This window comes from Haemaphysalis longicornis, unplaced genomic scaffold (assembly GCF_048455015.1).
Source record: "Haemaphysalis longicornis isolate Haplotype H1 unplaced genomic scaffold, Haemaphysalis longicornis Haplotype H1 scaffold_2, whole genome shotgun sequence".
Lineage (NCBI taxonomy): Eukaryota > Metazoa > Arthropoda > Arachnida > Ixodida > Ixodidae > Haemaphysalis > Haemaphysalis longicornis.
In genome coordinates, this window is record NW_027526295.1 from 114133441 (window position 1) to 114158385 (window position 24945).

Here is a 24945-nt window from a genome sequence, read left to right on the forward strand (position 1 = left end):
CGGCTGGCATCCTTTGGTTTGGTGGGGTTTTTGGATGGACACCGAGATCGTTCAAGATCACCTATCAATCAAGACTAGTGTCCTTATCTTTATAGAAGGCACGTGCTGCTGCCTTTGCCTCTAGGCAGAAAAATGCGCACCATTATCATCATCACGTAACATTACGGTTCCACTTGCCATCATCAGGAGTATTTACCTGGACGCCTCGCAGGGCCGTTCCTCTGGAAGTGCTATATTTACGACATGACCAAACCGCAACAAACGTCGATGAGGGAGTAAAAAGGAGACTACGACGGGAAAATCAGATGTAAACCTGCAATGACAAGAGGGAGGAAAGGCACAGAGTGTAGAAGAGCAGGCTCTCGGTGGAATTGTAAGACGGGACCGGTACTATTTATCAACTTTATTAAAGGCATCGGGGGGAACATCAGATAGGCAGAGGGGGAAAATACAGACTGGAAGTCGTTGGACATCAATGGATGTAGTGATATCTCACTGCGCGGTCGTTTGCAGCCGAAGAACCAGGTACGGGGCAATTTTTATTACTGTAGAGCTGTCCCTTTATGAATTGTGCATATAAAAAAAGAACGCTAACATAATTGTAAACGATAAATTTTACTCTCTTGCCTTTTGTAGAGGCTGATTACCTTTCAAAGTTCGCACCCTTTTTGAATTCATTAAAGCCCGAGTCGGGCACAGTCGAAACGTCTCCATCCTTTTATCGAACCTGTCACTCCCCTCTAAATAACCTTCTTCATTTCTATGACTCACTACGAGAGAAGAGGGTCGTCCTAGTTTTTGGGCTTCTGACAATGATAACTAAATTGTGGAGTGTCTTTACCTAATTGAGAAGTGCAACTGCTACGCTGTAGTCCGTACTGTTTATCCTTTTCCAGATTTCTATCTTGGCCAACGTGTACCAGACCTACACCGAATACAAAGACCACATCTGACATCGTTCCTGTGGATCCGCCGTTCTTATGTACACGCCAGCTGCTTACCTTATTCAACTCAAGCCGAGTTGCCTTTAAAATGTCTTATGTTTTATGGGCTGGCCCTCATTAATAAAATTCCATTTTCAGAAAATGGCAGCAAATGGCGTTTACATAAAACAGTTCGCCTTGCCAATTTTAAAATATATCTGCAATTCTTACTTTCGCTTCGAGACTTAAAATACAGTTAGTGGTTCTCAAGTGTATGCGTATAATTCTGTCTGCATTTGGCAACATTTCATTCAATATAAGAGTGCGGTTCCCTTTTTGCCACAACGAATACTTGCCCGCAATAAAGAACACGATCACTTTACGGTATTGCTCATTGCCATTACTGCCCAGTTAAGTGTTCTGGACCCTTGAAACACGAGATCTGTCTGTTGACATTGCTTCACCAAGTGGCCAAAAGCTTTAGAGCTGAGTGACAACCCCATGAAAATTTTGCTAAATGGCCGGAAATTTTTGTTCAAGAAACTGAACTGGCATTTTCTAGCGGAGAAGATTAAATTGGCACAGATTTATGATTGCAGTTTCCAAAACAAATGGGGACACAGGAACAGACGCACGATCGCTCTCTTGCTAAAAATTTTAGTGGTTCGAAAAAACGCATACAAAGCCCATACAACTGCGAAATCACTTCACAAAAGACCCTTTAGAGCGCACCCATAAACCGCGTGAAATGCTCCGTAACTAGAAACGACTACGACAGCAGCCACATTCCCATATCGAACAAGACAGCGAATGGGTGACTGACACAATCGTCTTTTTAACGGGGGATCTAAAAAGCATCCGATATCTGCCTTGAAATTTTAAATAGTGTGTCTATTACACACTATCAAACTTATAGTTTGTGTGTCAACTACCAAATGAGCAGCGTGTGTTCTTAACATGGTGTACAAAGTAGTTTAGTTGCTGACACTGTGCATGGCACAGCGACCACACCTTGTTCGTCGCTCCGGCCCTTTTCTGTAACGCCGGTAGATGGCGCTAATGTATAGGGCCCTAACCACGCCGCTGCAGAAGTTGCACCTGCTCGGCCTCGGGCGCGAATCTCTGACATGATACTATCATTGTTTGCGCGTGGCTTGCCCGAACGTGCAGGCGGGGCCCGCAGGCGTCTTACTTGCTACAAACATTTTTATTGGCTTCAGTAAATAAATCTCGGCGGAAATTGTAACATTTCGCCTTCGCTCTACGCGCAGTAAAGCCTGAAGATATGCCGGGAATTCAAAGACGCTGTGGAACCTAAGGAGAAAATCACCTGGCACTATTTTGGCGAGCATTGTTTTATCCGTTGATTACTTTATTTACTGCTCGCAAACGACGTGGAGGCGCTCTCATCGCTCATCTTGGGCGTTGGTCTAGAAGGGTGTAAAGCGTTTGGGAGCTATGTAGACAACCACCCCAAAATATCTTTTGAAAAAGTGCCATTTGAATCTGGTTGACGTAGCCTCGAAATATGGTTAGAACGGAGCACACGCGTCAAATCGCGGCCTGGGTTTCCCACAAACTGCATAACAAAATGGTTTGGAACCATCTATAAATAAATTTGTAGAGCGGCGAGAGAAGTACATTTAATAAAATATTGTTTTCTCCCGTTGCTTGCCTAGTATTTCCGGTATGGTTCAAACCTACGAAAAAATTCAGGAATGCAAGTGTTTCCCAGAGCTATTGCTGTTCCTGTTTCATTTGTGCACTAAGTTTGAGATAGTGCACACACTGTCTTAGCTAATACTGCAGCCTTTTCTGTTCCGGTATATTTTATTTATTTACCGTATGGCCTTTCCCATGGCAAAAGTTTTTTATCCTAAGGGATAATACATATTTGAAATTCGTTTACCGGGGAAGCAAATCAAGGCAGGAGGATGGAGAAGAAAAACATTACTGGGAGCCTGGTGAAGTGGAAGCGATCACTCAGTCTAGGAGATCATGGGACGACCGTGCTGTCTCAGCCGTGGACACTATACTCGGTTACAACTCAAGAACGGCACCACCTCATGTAGTGTATCACTCCACCAAAGCGCCGGACCCGTGACGTCAGTGCGCGCGCGTTCTGAAAGGGGTTCGCTATGAATGCGTGATATCGTCTGCTTTGTCTCACGCAGTGTGTTTGTCGTCACTCAAGTCGTTTATAAGCATACTAAGTCCAAAAAATCACGGGAACGGCTCACGCCATGTTCAAAAAATCTTCCAGTAACGCCCTACTTGCGCCGCGCGGAGAAACATCCGGCTACGGTGATAAGGCACAGCGGCAACTTTTAGTGCCGTTCTTAAGTTGTCACCGAGTATAGGAGATGCTGCGCATCAACGCCGGCGCTGGTCGTGAGGTTCACCCACAGCTCAGGGAGGGGAAGGGAAGTGGGTAATCGCGGGATGGCTAGGTTATATGCGCACCCCAAGATCGTGTGTATGATTGTACACGTGTTTGGCCAGAAGTTACATGTTGCAGGATATTAGTCGGGGTATATCCGATGTAGTCTATTCGGGTGAGGAAAGGCGTGTGTATAAAGCCCCCGCAGAATCACTCTTTCCCTTTTAGTAATCTGTGAGTGACGAGTTGGAAAATGTTGTCTTGAAGTGCGGTAAGGTTGAGAAATGTCTTGAAATGTGAGCAGGGGAACGAGACTCGGTGTTTCACCAGAGGCCTCAGAGGAGAGTTCGCAAGCTTGTCTATGGGAAAAATTATTGCCCGTTAGTGAGGACTTTCCCAGGGTACACGTGATGCCGATCTTCCTATTGGGATCCTTTTAGGTCAGGAGCTTCCATGTAGTACAGGCCACGCAAGCTGTTAAAAAACTGCGACAGGCGGCTTGACAGTCCATAATTACAAGCGTTGCGGGAGTTTGAGGGATGGCGAGGGCCACAGAATGTTCTTTCGCGGTCAAGACAGATGAGGTCTTTATTGAGGCGCAGGTGTCGATCTTGTCTTTGGTGGTTACCATGGCTAAGTGCGGGGCGGATTGGAGTAAGGGTTAGCACCTGTGTTTGAAACATTAGGATTGTTTCCGTAGATTTGTCCCTGGGCTTGGCTACGATCGTGGCGACGACTGGAGCGCAAAGTGGTATGCAAGTTTTTTGGAAGAGGGCAGATATGAATGGATTTACGCCAATTATGGGAAAAAGGTTGTCTGCCTATGGTGTGAGAAGTTGACATTTTGAGGCTCTGTAAAACTGTCCGCTCTGTTAGTGTTCGAGTTAGGCGGAGACATTGACAGAAAAGATGCCCTTCGACGATTTCCGAGACCGAGTTATAAATGTGTTTTTTGAGCAGTTTAGTTGTTGCGGAGGACATAGGGAGATTAAGAGTTTTTTACAGCTTTGCGGCTGAGGCGAATAATGGCTTCCGTGTCACGTTTGCTGACAGTTAGGTAGGGGGGATGTAGACGACCCGTGATATGAGGAAGGCGCGGATAAGCCGGAGCTGGTCTTCCTCCTCAATCCCCGGATGTCGATTGGAGATGCGGCAAAGCATGTGGGTGACTTCAGTGAATAATATGGTGAGCTTGTGTACTGTCTGACTGATCCGTGTATTAGCCTGGACAGTAACACCAAGTATCTTGAGGGAAAGTCTGGGATATCTGAGCTGACCATCGAGGGTAATTTGAACTGACTTTTTTATTGGATGCCGGGGGAATTTTATATTGAATGATGATGTGAGATTTTTGAGCGGAACAGAAAAGGCCAATAGATGAGTTATATCATCTTGGGCAACATTGCAAAACAACAGGGACACAATTAAGACAGAAGTGAATAGTACAAGCCCTGAATTTCAACATAATTTAATCGAAAGACGTTTTAACTACTTATCATACGCAGAATCACCCTTCTCCACGGCACGCGCCCACACCAGTCAATGACATACTAACACGACCAAAACACTCCACAGTTGAAAACTGTTCACCAAATAGCCCAACTCGCCACCTAGCTCATGCCTATTGTTTCTCACTGCCAGCGGCTTTTGGAAACATATCTTGAATATCACCTAAAGACCCGTGTCAGTCCAAATGGTAATATCATCCGCGTGCAGTGCGTGATGAACGTGTGAATAACGTTAAGCTGACGAGGGGTCTAGGAGAGCAATATTAGAAAGTAAAGGTAAAAGAAGAGAACCTTGAGGACTGCCTGAATATCCTAGGAAGATGGGATCAATTTTGTCATCACCTGCTTTTAGGATCGCCTGTCTTTGGGTGACAAATTCGGCAATGTAAGAGTAAGTACTCAACTCACAGCCTGTTTCGTTGAGACGGAAGGGGATGGCAGAATGAAAGACGTTATCAAAGGCTCCCTTTAGGTCGTATGTAATAATTGCAACGGGTTAATTTCGGGAGGCTGGTATGTGAATATTTCTTTATGCGAAAGAGGACGTCTTGCGTGCACAGATTTCTGAAACCATACATAGTTTGCGATGAGATCATTGTCTTCTAGGTAGAGTTGCAGAGGTCGGAGTAACAGGCGTTCTACCGATTCACCCACTCAAGATGCTAAACAAATCGTACGAAGGTTTTCCGCGTGCGGGGACTTGTTATGCTTCGGGATAAAGCGGATCTCTGTTGTTTCTCATTGTGGGGGAAGTTTTCCGGATTTTCAATGGGCATTATTATTGTCACGAGGAAGAGGCGAAGTGCACAATTACACATGCCGCCATGATTGCCCACATTCAAAGAAGATGAAGCACATCGGGCGACATAGCCGTGCTCGAGATGGCTGACAACTACTAAAATCATCGCTTCATCAATTATGGTTTGCCTAATCGTTGTTCTGCCGCGTAACAATATGCTGCATATGTTTCACTGCGTCAATATCCAAGTTGGCTAAGAGACGTTAGGTCACATGATCGGGGCCCGGGGTTTTTGTTTCATTCGGAAAGAGATGGGCGGAGTTCGTGAAGTTGAAAATCTCGATCAATGTCCCGGTTTGGCTGGCCTGTGTAGGGAGGAAAAGCAATCTGTCTAGCTGTGTGGAGGCATATACTTTCTAAGGATTGCATGAGGGCTTCAGAAGAATGATTGATATATTGAAGAGTTTGGGTCAGTGCTCGATGAGATGCGCTCAACCCTTCGTTTTCCAACATGACGACTGTGCCAGGCACGAAGGGAGTTATTCAGGACATTGCAGGACGTATCGCTACATTGCACGCGCTCCCTAGACTGTTCGTCTACGCCTGCTGCACAGAAACACCACCGTTCGACAAGCAAGTCCAGCGGGGCCTTATGTACCACGTCATCTTGGGATCAATTGAACCGGCTGGTACAGGTAAGCAGGGCTCATATGATTTTTCCCACAGCTCAACCCCAATCCTTCTGACCCCTTTCTACAAAAGCTACGCGGCCCCTCCGAGAGCAGAACGTATTCGATTGACATCATCCGATCTCGCTGTCGCTCTGCTCAATCCTTGACGTAAGCTCGCCCGGAAAGGTGATGTTCGTGTATCGTCGCTGATCATCTCTCGCCATGCAGTAAGCTAGTGGAATTTGGCCTTCGGTGTTTTGCCGCCATAACCAATGCAGCTACTCTTTCTGGCTGATCGACCACCACGCTACCACTTCATGACGGAGGCGACGGAGCCCAGTTCGGCGACGCCTTCGCCAATGTAACACTAAAGACGCACAATGTCGAAGTATGTGGCGACCTAACGATAAGACTATCATTACGCATTCGAATATGACGTCATGTACCTTTATCTCCATCGTGACAAAACATTGTATTTGTTGATTCATGTGCTATACACTAAACATTTGGTTATTTAGGTTAGGGCTAGATATACAAAATTATGACCCATTGGAGAAAATTGCACAAGGTAATAAATTGCTGTCAGCAGTCCACTGACAATTGGCCAATCCCAAAGGAGGTGCGAAGGCTGCGGACGTAGAGACGTTTCTCACAGCTCACTGAGCAGATTCGGCAAGGGCCATTTCTAACTACTCCGAGTGGCACACGTCCAACTCGCCATTTCGCTTTTACAGCGCCGTCAGCATACATATCCAACCTTCATCTCATAGCACATAACACACTCTATAGGACACATTACCAAGGATAATGGAGTTTGGGATTTTTACATAGGATGTAAATGTTTGTTTTAGATGAATTTTAATTTGCGCCAATATTATACCACCGTTAGCTCATTAGCCAGCCCGCTTAATATCACAACCTACGAGAAATTATGAATTTGCGTACGCAGATATAACCAATTCTTTTGCGAGAGCAAGGGAATCTTTCGAGGTCTTGTACCTTTGCTCCTTTCCCTTTTTAACGGTTGTCTGCAGTCATGGCCATGAAAACATTCCAGGTAAAATCCTTATTCTTTCGTGACTCAAAACTAAGGCGATGGCTTTGTCCACTTAAAGAACACATCTTGGTTAGTGTTGGTTGATTCTTTCATCAATCAATTATATTATTTTTACACAACCCAGCAGGTCTAATACTGGACTTCCGATTACATCAACGGAGATATAGTTACGTGTTAATTGCGCAGAGTGCTGGAAATCCTTATTGGCCATTGTTATTACGCTCATTCTGCAGAATATTAGTGTTTCGATGGTGCTTTATCTGTGAATAATTAAACCACATATACAAAATAAATGCTTGATTCTACAAAATAGTGCCTTTTATTACTGCAGTCAATTCGATTCGGGCCATGAAGGATATTGTTTGAAGCAAACTTTTCTACAAAATTGTCACACATTCTACATTTATACGTCTATGCTGACGTTAGTCAGCATAGACGTCACTGGATACGTACAAAATCAGAGTGATCTGCGTATTAATCCCAGAAAACCATTACTGCAGCGCAATGAAATGATACTCAGCACCGACAACAAATGAATAACCTTATGTAATGCCGGCATTGTAGTGCTGGGCAACATAAGGATGTACGTCATCAGAAAGTACTATTAAGGGGTTTAGCTATGCCACTCTAGCATCTTTCTTCATTGCTGACAAGATTGATTTTTTGTGGGGGGGGGGAGGGGGAAACGTTAAGGCGGCATAATTTTTAGTTTGCAGCGAAGTTCTTTTAAGTGAGCCGGCCTTTTTATTGAGTATGACCTCGTTATGGACCAGAGTGTACGTTATGTTAAATTCAATCTCTCTTACAAGTGCACTTGCTTGGAAACGTCCCAACCACATGCTTAATAAAATTTGAATAATGAAGTGTTATAACTACCTTTCTTTGGATTGTAACATCGTCGAACATATTTAGGGAAAATCGCCAAGGTGGAGTAAATTTCTGCGAAGGAAAGTTTGACATCCACCTAAACACACCTACGCTCATCTAAAAGCCGTGGTCCCGGGTTCGAATCATGGACAAGGACGAATTTTTCTTCAACTGCGAAGTTTCTGAGAAAGCTGCTTAGCTTTTCTTTTTAGCAGTTGGCTGCATTTAGGTGGATGTCAAACTTTCCTTCGCAAAAAATTGTAACATAATCGGCTATTCAATGTTTCGCAATTCTTGGCTATATCTTCGATTATGAATCGCAACTCGCCGTGGACTGTGGAAGACTCAATCTTTTCCCGGCGGACTGTGGAAGGCGGAATCTTTTATATGATTATCGTATTTATTTATATAAATAAGATTGCATTGGGACTACCACTGGTTATCCCCAGTGTGTTTGAATGGGCTGGGGTGCCCATCCCCAGTGTGGAGGCCTGGGTTTAAACGCATTTCCATATCGGTGCGGAAGGCAGCGATAAGTTACGTTGGGATTTCCTGGAAAAAAAGAGCAGGTGGAGAGTTACGAAGAAATACTGAAAAATAACAATATACGAAAGGGTCCACTTGTTTATATCAAGTAGCATTTTTTAGCCAGCACTGACGACCCACTGTAAAAATACAGAATTGCGCGCCTTTTATTATATCATTTGACAGCCCCATTTCTGTATCTAGCATCCCAATATACAAGGTTTGTTATGGACCGAAAAGCTGCACCGATGCCGCGCTCACATTGACTGATTTAAGCACATATCTTCCGGCGGGAGTAGGCTCGACCCACCGAGTGGTTATACAAAAAATTTTGCGGCTCCGGCGGGCAACTTAGGGTCTGTATTATTCGGAGTTCTGGAATGCAAATGCTTAAATAAATAATTGAGTATGAACGTTGGATAAGTGCAAGAAGCTTGTAACACTGTAATTATGCGGGAGAAAAGTTACGTGCTATTAGGGTCAGCTGTAAGAAACAAATTCCATGTTGCGGCATACATCACACAGCACCTCACGTTTCTTCATATTATTTACAAATTATTTAACCTATTACCATGAAAATTTGTAAAAATACAGCGACTCGTTATTCAATGTACGTATATTAAGTTGGATGACTGCTTATTTTGTCCGTATACTAGACGTGGCCATTGCAATGGCCGTAATTAAACCGCCTCTTCTAAAAGAAGTTTTGAGAAGGAGTAGCCGTTTCGAATTTAAACGACCGATAAGAAGCCTGGGGTACAGAAATCTGGTGTGATTTACAAATCTGATGTGAGCGCTCCTGTTTAGAGTGGTTTTGCATATTTTACAATGTGATTTCAACAAGAATATAGTGCCGTAGCGCATTTTATTGCTTTTGGCCAGTGTTAACTGACCCAATAATTGTATGTGCAAGACAAAGCAATTAATGGTGGTATGGGGATAATGACTGGCAAGCAGAGGAGGAAACCAATGCACACGCCCTAAAAGCGGATTTTTGAGAAACTCAATTTCTGTGCCTCAATTGGCGTCTCACAGGCGTTGAAAATACGCCTTGTTCAATTGTTATATCTGACGCCATATGGACAATTCTTGCGAGATCTTAAAGGAGCCATGAAGAGAAAATACAGCTTCGTTTAATTTGAAACAACTAGGATTCAGTATCTCACTCAGTTCCATTATAGCCACAAAAGATGTTTATGTTTTTTACGAAAAAAAAGCAAGAAGTATTTAAAACTTTCAAATTTTGCGCCCCAGTGACGTGTTATGAGCAAGAATGACGTCATACGGCCCAACAATAAAATATAATTTTCAGTGCGTTAAGTGCACGTTAGCATTCAAGTGATGCGGTCAAATGGAACTAGAGGCCCCCTTACAGACGTCCAGTCATGTGTCGTTGCGACAAGTCAGTTAGGCGGCCGCCAATCGCACGAACAAGGTTCCGTGACGTCATAGAAAAGTTTCGGGAAATTTGCTAGGGGGTCACGACTGCTTCACACGTTTTCTTTAATATCTCCGTTATTTGTTCGAAGATTGCGACGATATTGGTATCATTGTTATCGGGACTAAGCAGTCTTTCTAATAAACCCAACTTGTATTTTGTCTTCATGGCTCCTTTAAATGTGGCACCCGTAGAGCTACGGTTGACATCAAGAGCGACAGATAGGGAACTCGCATAAACATTTTGCCCAATCGAGAATGCAAGCAAATAATTGAAAATCGCCCTAACGTTTCCCTGGTCCATTATGATGCCCGTTTATCACACCCTGGCGCTTCGCGCTTGCTCACAATCAGTCCATCTTTAGCAGGGACTAGCTCGTTTCCTGGCGTGTGTCTTTCTGTGACGTTGATGTGTTGAATGTTATTATTATGAGGCTTAAAGAGCCGACCCTACACAGGCGATGAGGCGCGCTGTAGTGGATGTCTCGGGAGCAGCTTCGACCACCTGGGAATCTTAAACGCGCGCCGAAGACTCGAACACGTGGGCGTTTTCTTTTGCGCCTTGAATGTAAGCTGTCCTTTTGGCATCGTCACAGCTTGGGGCACCAAATACTAACTATATTCCCAGCGCTGTATAGAGGTTGCTTATAACGCACCTTTGAAAAATGAGTGATAATTTATTCACGAATTATGCCCTGGCGCCCCACGCGCCAGTCAAAAGTCTCGGGGGGCGCGCAGTAATGCGTCGGTTGTTAACTAAAGTGGAGAATATTTTTTTGTTTGGTGATGTTTATGGGTAGGCGTCGACGTATTTTTCCTTCCTTCTTAAAAATATTCAAAAATAATATTATCACTGACACATTAAGAAGTAAGTACCCGTCCTCTCACAGAACTGGAGGGTATGGTGTGGGAATCGCTAACTCTGTTTTGTCAGCGCCGCATTCAAGCTGTGTGAAAAGACCGGTTGCAGCAGCCTTTTCACAGCTCACATGCTGTGCCAGTGCTTTTCTCATATACAATGCGCCACATGGCGTAATACAGCGAAATGAGACAGCCTCACCGCCTCTCAAAACCTCCGAAGCTGTTGTCGCGCCCACACCCGTCATACGAAAGTAAATCAGAACGAAATCGTTTCCTATCCGTTTATTTACACGACGACATTCTCAAGTAACATGTTGCGTTCACGAGTTCGCAGATTTGGGGTTTTCCGAAAGCGCTAATGCTCCGCGTTTGCTCACGCCCCCGCTTGCTAGCATGCCCGCTCACTGAGGCTAAGCATATATATCTTCCTCACGGTATCAGTGGGCTTTTCTCCGTCTTTGAATAACAATGTTAAGTAGGCATCTGGGGCAGTGTGGGCTGCTCGCTCCTTGAGATTTGGTGGACAAAATGTGTGTGGATGATGCCTAAAGCACAGAAAGCGCCACGTTGGCAGGGTATTCACTCGCCCGAGGCCATTCCTGTACATCTCAAAATAATCAGTGCGTTAATAAGCCCACAACTGAACACGAGCTTTCTTAAAAAAAACAAATAAGATTCCTTTTTTTCAGCCGTTCTTGAGTGGGTAAGCTGTGTATTTCGGGGTATATGGGTATTATTAGATTTCATAGAAAACCATTCCCCTCAAAAGGATTGGAACAAGGTGAATTCATCTCCAGGCAATTGCATTACACATCGGAAGACTTCCAAATGTCTAGTGTTTTTTTTTTTTTCATTTGCTTTTATAAGTTACGGTAAGTTCCCTACACGATTGTTCGGACACTGAACATAAAACTTTTTTTAATGCGTAGCATTGGCACGCGGGGGCCTTATCGCACCCTTAGGTAATTTCAACCTGCGCCTTGTGGTGTATTTTACAATTCACGGAAGCTTTCAGCCTCTAAGTTCTGTCGTTTTGGCTGCACACAAAACGCGCTGCAGGAACGCCAAGTTTTGTAACGATGGTTGACGGTGAAGTAAAGCAAAATAAAGCGGTCCCACTCAATGTGAAAGCTGTCGGAACGGCAGAGCTGTGATTCACCATAATGGGTGCTGGCACCGTTATCCGCTCACTGCTACAACGCATCAATCTCTTCGCCAGCCTGTCTTAGTTCTCTCTTGATGATTATGCATTTCAAATTTCCCGCCTTCGCAATGCTCGCGCGCCCCCTGCCTGAAATCGCCAGCGGAAGTTCTGTTCTTTTTGTTCTTGCTTTAGTTTCGTATGCTGGATCTGTTTTGCGCCATTTCAAACGAGTAATTTTTTTCTTGCGTGGCTGGACCCTTCCTGAGGCATTCAGAACGCGCCATTTTTCAAGGCTTCCGCGGCTGGAACCTTTCTGCATATTTTTGAACGCGCCATTTTTTTTTTTTTTTTTTGCGGGGCCGGTTTTTTCGCTTACTATCGTAAAACCAACACAACGAGCATTTCTAGCTAAATGAACGCGGGGACTGCCGGTTATATACAAATATTTCGCCTGAAATGTACGAGCCGTTTGCGTGCGCTAAACAAAGGGGAAATGTATGACAAGCGCCATCGGTTAACGAGGTTCGAACAGGTATGACTATTGAAACCACGTGGTTTTCGAAGCCCCAGCATAACTCCTTGACGATGGTGCACCAGGCTCTACTTGGTCCGTTATTTTGCTGCCCCGCCTGATTCCTACCGTTGCTTGATATCGATCGTTAGCGAGCTACGACAACAAGGCGAGCCCACAAAGTTCTCTGCACATGAACTTAAAACTCTTCCTATGGTAGGAATCAAACCTGTGTCCCTGGCGTTACGAATTCGATGTCTATCCTTTTGTACCTTTGCGGCAGTGTCAAAGCCGTTGGAATTTACAGAGGGGTGCATGGACGTGCAAAATTAGGAAGAACGTGCACCCCTCCTTCAAATGACGCCGATAGCTGAATGCTAGAGAAAGCAATGGAATTTTTGTATCCAGAAAGCATTACATAGAACAATCCTAGTACACCAAACTGACCGGATAAGTGATACCTTATGTGTGTGGTCAAGTGGTGAGATGTTATTCCGCTAGTTTGTTGGTTTATTTGTGTGGTGTTAAACTTGTTTTTGAAAACCTTAGCGTTTTTTATCGTTGCCGTTTCGACAAAGGGTATTTGAAATTTCCCTGTCCTATGTATTATCGAAGAGAATAATAGTAGTACTTTATTCAGCACTGCAGAAACAGCGTATTTTCCCAATTAAAATAACCCATTTTGTTTCAGCACATTATGATAAACTGCACAGGAACAAGTACGACTAAAACTACGCTAACAATTTGCATCGGAAATGCAATTTCAGGAATAACCACACGCGCCCACCAAAAGAAAAGGGTCGTTGGCTCCTTGCATATCTATGTTATTTGCAAATTTAGTGCTGGCCCGAAAAGTTCGTCCTGTGCTACTCTTTTACAGGCATTTTCTAATAGCATGGTTAGATACCCTTAATAGCTTGAAACTGGAATGTTTCGTAATTATTTGGTGAAAGACGATCACAACTGACATCAACAGCAGAAGATCGAACCATACAACAAATGTTTCTATGATAAAAATGTTTACTTTAGGTACTCAGTTTTTCTTTGCGCGCTGACTTTTTCAGAGAAGATTGATTCACTTACCAGTGCACGTAAGTAGACATGTGAGACAATCTGGAAAGTTATTGTTATTGCCTCCACAGCCCCCGTAAATAAATTGCTCACAAGCGCCTTTATGCCGGTTGAATCCCCATCTTATAATGTAAGCTCTGCATGGTCCATGAAGGCGTCGTTTCCTGCAGCGTTTGGGGGTGGGAAATCGGCCTAAACACAAAGTCGGCTATATTAGTACAAAAGTGTTTTATGCCCGGGTAGATCTCAGTGACGCCATATCCGTCACAGAAGTGTCATTGACGCTGCGGCGCCCGTATTCAAGCCAATGACCTCTCGAGCCCTCTCGCCGCAGCCACAGTCCTTCAATGCCTTTCTGGTCATTAAACGTCGCCGTCACGCTATGGGAGAGCTTCGTACGCTGCCGCGCCGCGCGGCTGGTGTTGATCGGAGGGAAGCCAGGGGCGTGGTCAGAGCGCGTTTGGCAGGGAACGGATCACGGAGTAAGATAAAACAGACGCTCGCCGCTTTATCAGCAGTGCGCTCTCGCTTTCTGTGTCGTGGGATAGACTTATCATTCTGTGAGTGGTGAAACAATTTGGTGCGAAGGGGCATGCTGCTACTGCGTTCCTGCCTGCCTGCCTCGCTACAGAGCAGCGACGGCCGCCCGATGCCCTCCGATCTGCGGTTGCGCCCCTCGCGGTAGCCTTTGTCCCCGCACGAAACTTGGCCGGGAGTTTCATGACCAGAGAAGCATTGAAGGACTCTGCAACAACGGAAGGTACGTGGCCCCCTACCGACTGCGCTATGAGCAGCGACGTGAGCAGCTCTACGAAAGCGCCTGATGTCCTTCCCTATGACTCATTCAGATGGTTCTGCCGTCTAGGAGAGGCGAAGCGAAGTAGCGCATCATGACGCTAATTAGTCCCAACAGTTGGCGTCTTGATGACAGCACTTTCGTGTACGGGGCACGCGTGTGAATTGAGGCACCCTCTGCTATCGCATTGTTCCCGTAACCGTTAGGTGTTTCAAGCTGCTGTTTTTGCGAATGCCGTCTTTGGTTTTGTTGTCGCGGAAAAAAACGGTAATTTTTTGTTCCTTGCGTGTCGGCGTTACTTCGTCTGGCGGGGTCAGGCTCGCGAACCCTGCGCACATGGAGAAGGTTCCTTTGCCATTCAACTGCTCCTGTGAAGGCACCGTTCACTTTAGTGTTTTACCGATTCCTGTAAAATAGGGATCAACCGAAATTTTCTGCACCATGGAAAATAAAAACCATTCCTAACTCTATGATTTATACACACCCGAGACGGTATAGGGTTATCTTTGAATACCTTTGCTCAGCGCTTATCAAGAGCACAACCATTTGTTCGAAATGCTTAGACGGCAGTTTTTGAACTGAATATTGGCATCTTGCAGTTGGGAATTGTTTTATATAATACAGCAAAAGCTCGTTAATTCGAACTCGAAGCGGACCATAAAACTCTTTCAGTTAAGAGGAGGTCGAATTAGAGGGCGGGTGCTAGAATGAACGAAAATCGCGCCACACTGCGTGGGCAGACAAAAGAAAAGGTCACCTCTGTACTCGTTATCGCCAATTAAGCGCTACTACACGTTTGTGGCCTGTGATTTTCTAAAGAATGTTTAGTAAATAATAATGGCGTGCGCGGTGCACTGGCGCTGGTGGTCCGCGAACTCTAGAAGTGAAATAAGCTGTTACAGATGCGTACAACGCGCGCCAGCCACGCTGTTGTTTTTCGGTTTTGTTGTTTTGCCTGCCTAGCAAATTTGATTTATTCTGGTTTGCAACACATTAAAATCACTGTGGGTTCACGTCTGCAATGATCGATGGAAACAAGGGATTCATAGTTCGAATTAACTATTCTGGATACCGATGCGTTTGAATTTTCGGGAGTTTTTTCCCCATTGAATGGGCGTAAGTTTCAATTAATCAAAAGTTTAAATTACCTGAGTTCAATTTAACGAGCTTGTACTGCCATAATTATAATAATTTTATATTAATAAGAAGGTTTTATTGAATTTTTAATTGATGACATACTGGCACACCTAAGCACATTACCCACATGCGAAATATTTAGGGGGACCCTGGGCACCCAGCAAGCCTTTCTCGCGAGTTGCTGATTTTTCTGGGGTATTCATGTGTGAAACACAAGCAGTACCGCTGCCGAATGATTTGGAGGGCCAGATGGTGTAATGTTTTCAGATTCTCCAGTGCCTTTTAGAATGGAGAGCTAATACAGGCCAACTAAATTTGAATAAACATAGCATCTAAATGATGCGCCAAACAGCGTAATCCGAGCAAGTTTGAAAGAATTTTTGTGTAGTATGATTGGCTGTAATGACGCAGTAACTATTCACGTTAGAAGTTGTAACGTCCCCTCACCTCTTGCCGTGTCCTCAGAAGATTAGTGGCTCGAAATTCATGTTCGGGTTTTTGCAAATTTTTATAATATTATGAATTCAAAAGGTGGCTTGCCCAAACATTCCCTTGCAACTTTACGTAAAGGTTTGCCTTTCAACTGTACGTACCATTTGACAGTGACCCCGCTTTCTTTGTTTGCGAATTATCTGTGAGTAATGTTCAGGTGCTCTTGTTCCTGGTTATCGCACCATCCGTGGAGGTGTTGTAGTTAACTCCGGCGCACCTTTCCATCCGTTTTCTTGCATCGCAGAGACAGTGATCACAACAACTAGTTCCGTTGCGGCGGGAGCTGGTATGTGAATACAGGACGCAGCTATTTGCGAAGTAGAGAACAGAGCTAAGTAAAGCACTAATGCGATTGAAGCAGATGCATAAACTGACTATTGTACACAATAGTAGGGCCAACAACACTGTTATTAACCGTTTGTTGGTAAAAGTCACCAACAGGGCAATGGTATATTTGCTCCTCTCCTGGAAATCGGTCACATCGACGCATGGTGTGGAATTCCATACATTGGTCACTCAAAAAGCTGAGATGGCAAATAAAACGGAAGCATCTCTCATTTGGCTTTTTCCTTACACTATATTGCAAACATAACCAGGCGCATTTTTATTTCTGCCTTTGGCTGGTGGCTCAAGCGTCCTACCTCTTGCTTGCTGGCTTTCTTCCTAAATGCACAAACTTCATCTTTTTCACAGACATGGCGACAGGATTAATAATGCTTCTCCCACCAACAGTGTTACCTCGAAACATAATAAAACTCATGCCTAGAGCTACTTTTTCAGTAATTACAACGGACCACTTGCTGCATTAGTCTTACGAAGCAGCACCGCTGCTTTGTAAGACCAGTCTGGCGCATTTATGAACTTCATTCTGCTGTAGCTTTTGTAATTTGTTTTTATTTTGCCAGTTGATTACTGCGGGGTGGTTGGAAGATACGATAGTGACACAATTTCTTAGCTCACAAGATGACAGGGTGGAAGCAGCATAATACACTAGCGCTTGTTGTGAATGCTTCTGTAGACATAGTCTCTGGTGCAACAATATATATCGTTAAATATATAATTATCCATTTTTCTATCCAACAATAGTGTTGCTTTTGAAGCTATACAAGAAATTTCAGGGTAAGGTATGTTTTGGGCATTCAGAAACAAGTTTTCTGAAAGTGAGAATTTTTTAAAATGTACTCTAAAGAACTAATTAAAGACTAGCTTACCTGTCCTACTCCAGAGTAACAGGGGAAAGCACAGCAGATAGAGAAGGAAGACTGTTGCTTTCATCACTGCGTCTATTTACACCATGCATACAATCGTTAAATCACAGCGGAAATAACGTACGCAACTGAGTTGGATTTAGGGTTGCCGGGTCGAAAAAGCTTGGAGTAGGTACAGTTGAATAGGGGGACAGAACACTCGGTGATCGATCTGCTGAATAAAGACTCGCGTTTTTCTTTTCCAAGAACGGGCGTTCCACCTAAATTCTTCTAAAGCGAGTGCATTGTTCTGTCGATGTCTGCATGCGGCGTATTACCACATGTTCTAAAACAGGTTTCGTACTGTCCTACACTCTGAGTGCCCGGCTTATCAAGTTATTTGTCAGTGCAAAGAAGAGAGCAGAGACTACGTTAAAGCATGTTAAAAACCTGTAGATTAGGTACAAATAATACGCATAAGACGCCTTTATCTTTTAAGGTGAACTTATTCATGCTGTGCCTTGCCGCTTGCCAACGCATTTTGAGTTCGTTATTTTTGTTTTTATTGTATCTGTGTTTCTATTCCCCAACAGTTAACCTGCTGAAACCTCTTGTTTATTGAGAAATGTTATTAGCACGTTCGTTTCTAACAAAACATTTATCAAGAACCCTCGACTTTACAGCATCATTGTATTGCCATCTTCAAGTGACGCCGTGCTAAAATTCAATGGATGCGGATATGCGGCATCATCCCTAGCTGGAAACGGGTTTTTAGCAAAACATTTGATAGCAACCAATTGATAATTTTTGAACCTACCTGATGCTAAACGCGCCAGACAATCTTCTACGGAAATACATCATTGTTAATCAACTTGATAGCTTACTCAACCTAATGTTCAGATGTATCAGGTGGTGAGTTTCGGATCGCGACGTATCGTTCCTCTGTTTTATTGTAGCGACAAAAATGTCCCCGGGACACTTATTTCTGCTTACCAGCTTCGGAGCGGATATCCTGATGATACTTGTACAAACACTTTTGCGCAGCATTCCATCAGCATTACTTTCTTCTGTTTTGTTTTTTAATCTTTAGCCGCGAATTACTTCATCCGCGTTATTTTCAGGAACATCGTACATGCATCTGCATTCGCTTTCATTTCTTTATCTTACGGCGCGAATTACGTCCGAAATCGCATTGGCACACGCCACAGTTTCCTGGAATCACGGATGGGCGTGGCTGGCGTGCACCTGTTGTATTCACGTGCGATCGCGTTCATGTGTCACGCAGCACTCACTATTCAAGAACCTCTACGCTTAAACTTTGAAGTTTTTTTTATGAACTTTGTAAAGCTGCTAAAATTCCCTTCAATTTGAGCTAGTAAAGGCCGATTCCCCAATTGTGTATGAGCCACGATCAAAGAAAAAAGAACGATAATATTTGTTTCTGTGGCAACATAAGGAGAATTCACAGTTGTTAGTGTGTAAATCAAATTTGCATGGTAAGACACGTTTTATCATGATTCTTGGCCGGGCATGGTTTTTAGGCCTTGCTGTAAATGAGTTCATAATAATGCTTACGCTCGTGTAACTGCCTCAATAAAGCGTTCTAGGTGGTCTCATGTGCTGTAGTTATTGACAGCATCATCGATGACCCTACACATCCTATGCTAACTTCTCTTAAATTGTGTACACCATTGTGCAGGACTAATACTCCATTGTCAAACACACCACTTTGTATGGAGAGTACAGGATAATAGACGTGTAGCGAACAGACAACAGAAACGACTTTTTAGATGCTCTATTTTTATGTCAAAGCGGAAGTACCTCTTTATTCTTGAACCTGGTACTTCCTTTCTTTTCAGAACGATTGTCTGCGCACAGACTGCGTTTTTTTTGTTATTGTCATGTTTGAGTCTTTACGGCCAATTCTAAGCGTCTGTCCATTTTTATTTGTCCTTCAGGCTACTCTGATTTTCAGGCACAAAATGGCTTTGTCCGGCGAGCCTAGACAGCGACTGACTCCAATCAGTACTCGCACTAGGCATTGCTACCAAGTGTTTGCAAGGGCAGTCCCACTAAGGGTGGTTCCTACATACCCCCATGCCTTCTTATTACGGGACCTAATAAATGTTTTTACTGCCACCACAGCCGCGGCTATTATTACAACGATACAATGTACGAGTGGAGTCCTATGCCATCTTCTCACATGACAGCTGTTGAGTGCGAATTAGATGCAGGTCCATAAGAAAAAGGCGTTTACTGTTATATGATCGCTGCAAATTGAAAACTCGCACCGGATATCTTGCTCGCTTCAGAAAACGCTCAGGTGCTCGAGGGTGCTTGTGACAGCGCGCTAAACTGGAGTTTGACTGTATGACGTGAAATAGACGTCAGAAGCAGAAGGCCGCCGTTGCTAGAATTCGAAAGCGAAGCTGTTTACGCTTCACTGCTGGCTTCCGATGTAGCACCTGAACACACTGCATGAAAGCCACCTTTAGAATGGGTTTCACAAAACTAAGTTGAGGATAAGCAAATGCACATTAAGCGCCGAAAAAAAAGCGCGTTCCATGATCCGTATCAAACCTGGGTCTGTCGCATTATCTCTCCCACGACTATCTGATTGCGCCATTCTGACCCGGTCGAAGCAATATGGATAGCAGTCTTCGACTAACTCAGGTTTCACACAAGAAAGCTTGGCGTTTAAACGATGTCTCTCTTAACTAGGCGGCGGTGATTTTTAATGAGTATTTCCATACATAGCCTACCCTTTTCAGCATAGCCCTGTTTAAGACAAAGATTGAAATTGTTTACGCTGTCCTACAAGAGCATTCGCAACTGAGCGTCCCTTCTGTAGACCTGATGTTGAGCTTTCAGAAAATACAATCCTGCCTAATTAAAAAAACTAGCCACACCAAGCCTTTTAAGTGGCCAGTGCTACTGCCAGCAGACTGATGCCTTTACAGAAATCTCCGATCAGTGTAGGGAAGCGACTCTTGTTCTTTTGTAGCTGCTATCTCAGTGGCAATGTGCTGATTTTGGAGCAGCTACAGAGTACTTCTACTCTGCGTTGCGAACACGCTCTTTCTCGGGCGCAATCGCTGGTTATGATAAATTATTACCCTATATTAAAAGAACTGCCTTTTTGATAACCCACCTTCATTCCTGCAACTAAAGACGTTTTTAATAAAAATGCGCGAAGGTATAAAGACTCTCAAGTTTGAGCTACACAAGATCACCAATGATGTAATATTGTGAATACTAATAACTAAACCCAGGTATCAATGCCAATTGCATGGCAATAGTCAAATGACCCGCTAGGACAGAACTGCGAAGCCACAATAACCGTAGAGGGATGTTTCCTTGTGGTGGCTGCCGTCGCGAGACGCCATTAGCACACGCAATATCCTGTGACGCTGCAGCGACAGCGCGAAGCAAGTGGCTGTTGAATGGGCACGGCTTCAACTATTTGTCTTACGAGATAAGCCAAACTACAGTTCACGTGCGGCATTATGAACTATCGGAAGTAAAAATTATTACAAGTGGCAGACTGTTCAGTGGAGGTTGAGTGAGAAATAAGCGACTATAACTTGCATTGAGCGTCCTAGTTTCGGCAGATCGTAAATGAGGGGATCTGATCAGATGATAATGGACGAAAAGGGAGCAGAAAAGTGAGAAGGTTGGCTTCACGAATGTAATCCAGGAGAAAGGCCAAGTAGGATCACAGTAATAGGAGCAGGCCCGCTTCCGCACCTTTTAAGCAAAAAGCAAAGGCATCATAAACAACGGTGATCGCAAACATTGTTTCCCCGCAAAACGAGGGGCTGACTCAATATAATTGGTAAAAATGCGGAACTACAATTCAGGCGCTTGGGGAAACACGCGAATGCCACTTGTCTTGCGAACTCTGATTCTGGAAATCGCACATGAAAGGTGCTGCCATGGACGTCATTTCATAACCGTATGCTACACGAAATAGCGGCTGCTTTTTGACAGTAAGATACCATTTAAAAAGACGGCCCTGCCGTTACCTTATACTATCTGGATGGCATCTCAGCGAGCGTTGTGGGCTTTCTTGGAGAATTCGTTTTCTTTGTCTCTGAAAAAGAATTCAGCAATCATAGCGTCGTAGTTCCAGATGGATACAATGTTAGGAATTGTGCCATTAGCACTACTGAAAACAGGAGAGGCAGCTATGTCACTAATATGTTTATAGTAGACCGCAGACCTCCCTAAAATTTATAGTACCCCTCTAATTTTCATATATTTTTCCCAGTACGGTTCAAAATCTGTCACTTATTTTTTCGTGGCCTTATATGTGCTTTCAGGGCTTTATTACAGCAGTAGGCCCCTTTATACTGCACTTATTTTATAAAATTTGTGGCTTAAAATTAAAAAAACCTTCCTCCAAAGTTCCGCCTTGATGGGGGCAGATTTTGTATATTTAGGCCTAGCCTACAACACAATATCAATCCCTAAAGACTATATCTCCTGTCATTACTGCAAAATGAATTCACGAGTTCTTGCTTATTTTCCAATTTCACGTTTGGCCGCAGTGCACGAGCAAGCTTGGCCGCTGTTTAACACACTATTAACAGTATAACAAACGAGTATAAGTATAACGACAAGGAGTATAGGAAACACAAACAGCAGAAACAGCAGAAACTGCAGCTGCCGTGCCACAGAGTTTCTCCAAGCAAATAGAGACGAGCCTTGACGAGAAACAAATGGTTACGACCAGCACAGGCTGACGAAAATAGTGCTGCTGATACTATAAGATACCTGGTGCAACGACGTGCACTAGGCATTCGGTTTCTAGCAAGCTAACACTCTGATCGCACGAGGAGGGTGGGAAGATGACCTAAATATACAATAATAACAAAGCCCTGAAAAATTGATCGTCTGCATTTTACCTTCACGGCAACTGATAGCGTTTGTGCCAGTGGCATTTGAACTTGTCCTTTGATAATTCAGGTGTTTGCTTTGTGTTGGTATTCTGTCAAAGAGATTAGCGGTACATTGGAATTTTCGGCCCCAATGAGCAGGAGCGACAGTGTCGAAATACCGCCGGTGGACTGGGTGACGTATAGAGGCCGGAGACTACGATAAACAATCTTTGTACGTATGTTTGTATTCCCAAATGAATCCGCTTCTGACACACCCGCGCCCTACAGTAAACCGATAGTGACTCGCGGATCAATTTTGGTGGGTCAGATGTTGGTCACCATTGGATAATCAGTGAACACCTCTAAACATGCCGGTCATAACTGGTCACAAGTGGTTTCACCCTGAATTGACGGTGCATCCGTGAGCGCTTTCTCACGGTGGCGTTGCAAGAGGCAGAACAAAAAGTGGCCAAACAAAACAAAATTGTGATGGCTCAACTTTTCCGCGTGATGTATGGGGCCCATAGTTGCGTTTATACTAGGGTTCAGCCTGTCCAAGGAGGACTTTGTTTTTAAAATAAACATATCACTACAATTTACCATAACTTCCTGCTGAGATAATTGGTATATACTTACAAATAATAAAACGTGGTGCAAAATAGACGTGGATGAAGAACAGAAGATACGACCAAGTATAAGATATCAATCGAAGTGTTCATATGAAGGCGGAGAACATGCCACACGCGAGCAATATTTTCACATCTTTGCAATTGGAAACGCACACAGTTTTCGAAACCTATGAGTTTGCTTCCCTGTTTGTGCAAGAGAAGCCAATCGTAGCCGCGGAACGCGTTTGAAACTCCCTAAAGTCACATTTTTACACATCGTTTTATAGTTTACAAGCGCTTGCACCCGGTGATGCCGGAGTGGGAAACTATACTAATGATGCGAATGTGGAAACACCTGTTGAGTCGTTTCCTACATTTCATAATTACTTAGTCCACCGTGAAGTTGTACACACTTACAAACTCCTGCCTGCTGTCAATACGTATGCTCGTACCGCAGTGGTGTGATTAGGGGAAACGCCTAAAATGCGGATTTATTGAAACTATCCCGAAACAAATTGTATGAAAATTGCATTCTGAAACGCCTGCTTACTCAAAGGATGCGTTATCTAAGTAAGTGTAATGAGTAACCATCCAGCACAGTTCTACACTAAATAGCATGGACTCCTACGAGCGGCGTGTGGTTTCTGAAAGGAATCATACTGCCTTAGGGGGGTGATTTAGATAAACCTGCTCCACTCTATATGTTAGTTAGCACAAAGTTGTAAAATTAGTTTTTCGATTCCATGGTCCCCGAAACATCACTGATGTTTTGGCGAAGACGAAAGGTCCTGAAGTGGCTTGACTGCATCCATTCCGCCTACATGACCGAAAGTGAGGGCTACGAGGGCACGTGCATCTTTCACCGCATACATGTTAAAATCTTTTTACATAATTTGGTGTACAGGGCAAATCAATGACAGCGACTTTAAACTAGAATAACAAAGGAAGACTATGATGACTCTAATCAATCGTAAACTGCCCAATACGTAGTTTTAATGAGCTAAATACGAAAGATTTATGAAGCAACACATCAATTCGTAAGTGTCACGTTTACAAACAGCAGGGAGCGTTAAACATAGGCAAAGAAAGACAACTACCAAGAAAAAAAGGAACAGACAGTAATTAATACATAGCACATTGTTACAAAATCAACTAACTACGAAGAACATAACCCTCAAACCCTTTAACAGAGCAGTAATAATGTTGACATTTTCTATAAGAGAAAATTCCATAAGCATAGATGGTAAAGAAAATTTAGGCACCTGTTTACCGGAGTTAGCGTGACATGTGTTAACTTCGCATAGCTCGGGGCTACGGATATGAAAGACTTACAAATAGGTATGTGTTTTTGTTAGCTTTCTCTTTGGTGCTGACGTAATAATTTATATCTATAAAGATATTTAACCATTAAAATTCCATGTTCTGAACCAGAAATTTGTGTGAGTAAAACTAGACTGCGGCACCTTGCGGCGACGGGCCTCCGCGTAGGCGACGCCTCCGCATACGCCGCATGGATACATGGGCGCCATCATCGTTTACTCCTTGACTTCATCCGCGAAGCGAACATTTTCATTTTCATCTAATCACCATCACCTCATAATCCCATATATATACCCTGTGGCAAAAGAAACGTTCACAAAAAAACTGCACTTAGATGATGATACGCGACATCTGTGTTTCTGTTACCAGCAGTTTAACTACGTTTTCCAGCGTGGCTCTCCCCCTTACTAACCCACTCTAGTTCAATAGAGAAGAAAAAGAACAAAATCACACACCCCTCGGTGAACCGCGGCCATGCTTGAAAGCGATGCTTTATAGCGATAGATTCCTTGGTAGGCCAATCCCACGCTGCGAGTATTGGCCCTCTGGAGGTACGCACCACTTTTTCACTCCGTAGACGTAACGTTTGGTGGGGTATACGGTGCGAATCGGTACCGGCTGCTTAGCGTTCACTTCGAACATGTCGATACAGCAAAGTAGGATAGAGGCCTGCTCATAACGGGATGAACGCAGGTTCGATTCCGGTCATGTGAAGCGTTTCTAACACGTAGCATTCTTTGCTAAGTACCCCCAAATCCAGGACCGTGTATCACCCTACATTTCCACGAAAACGTAGATTTGGCAGAACTGCTGATCACGAGGTCGCGGGTT

At 43.9% G+C, this 24945-nt stretch overlaps 1 protein-coding gene and 1 long non-coding RNA gene across 3 annotated transcripts in view; one reads left to right on the plus strand and one right to left on the minus strand.

The window, feature by feature from the left end:
• The window catches only part of LOC144167307 (uncharacterized), a 41272-nt gene extending 40184 nt beyond the window's left edge, over positions 1-1088 (plus strand). For both annotated transcript variants that reach the window (XM_077696610.1, XM_077696609.1), the window contains exon 7: positions 897-1088. In XM_077696610.1, the coding sequence (XP_077552736.1) occupies positions 897-953 (57 nt within the window). In that variant the 3' untranslated portion in view covers positions 954-1088. The remainder of the gene's footprint in view (positions 1-896) is intronic.
• Positions 1089-8573: 7485 nt separating this feature from the next.
• Positions 8574-17830, minus strand: LOC144167308 (uncharacterized). The gene is made up of 3 exons (XR_013321944.1): positions 17331-17830; positions 13707-13886; positions 8574-8697 (listed from the first exon to the last, which is right to left on the minus strand). It is a non-coding gene; the product is annotated as an uncharacterized LOC144167308 (long non-coding RNA).
• Between the last annotated feature and the right edge of the window lie 7115 nt (positions 17831-24945).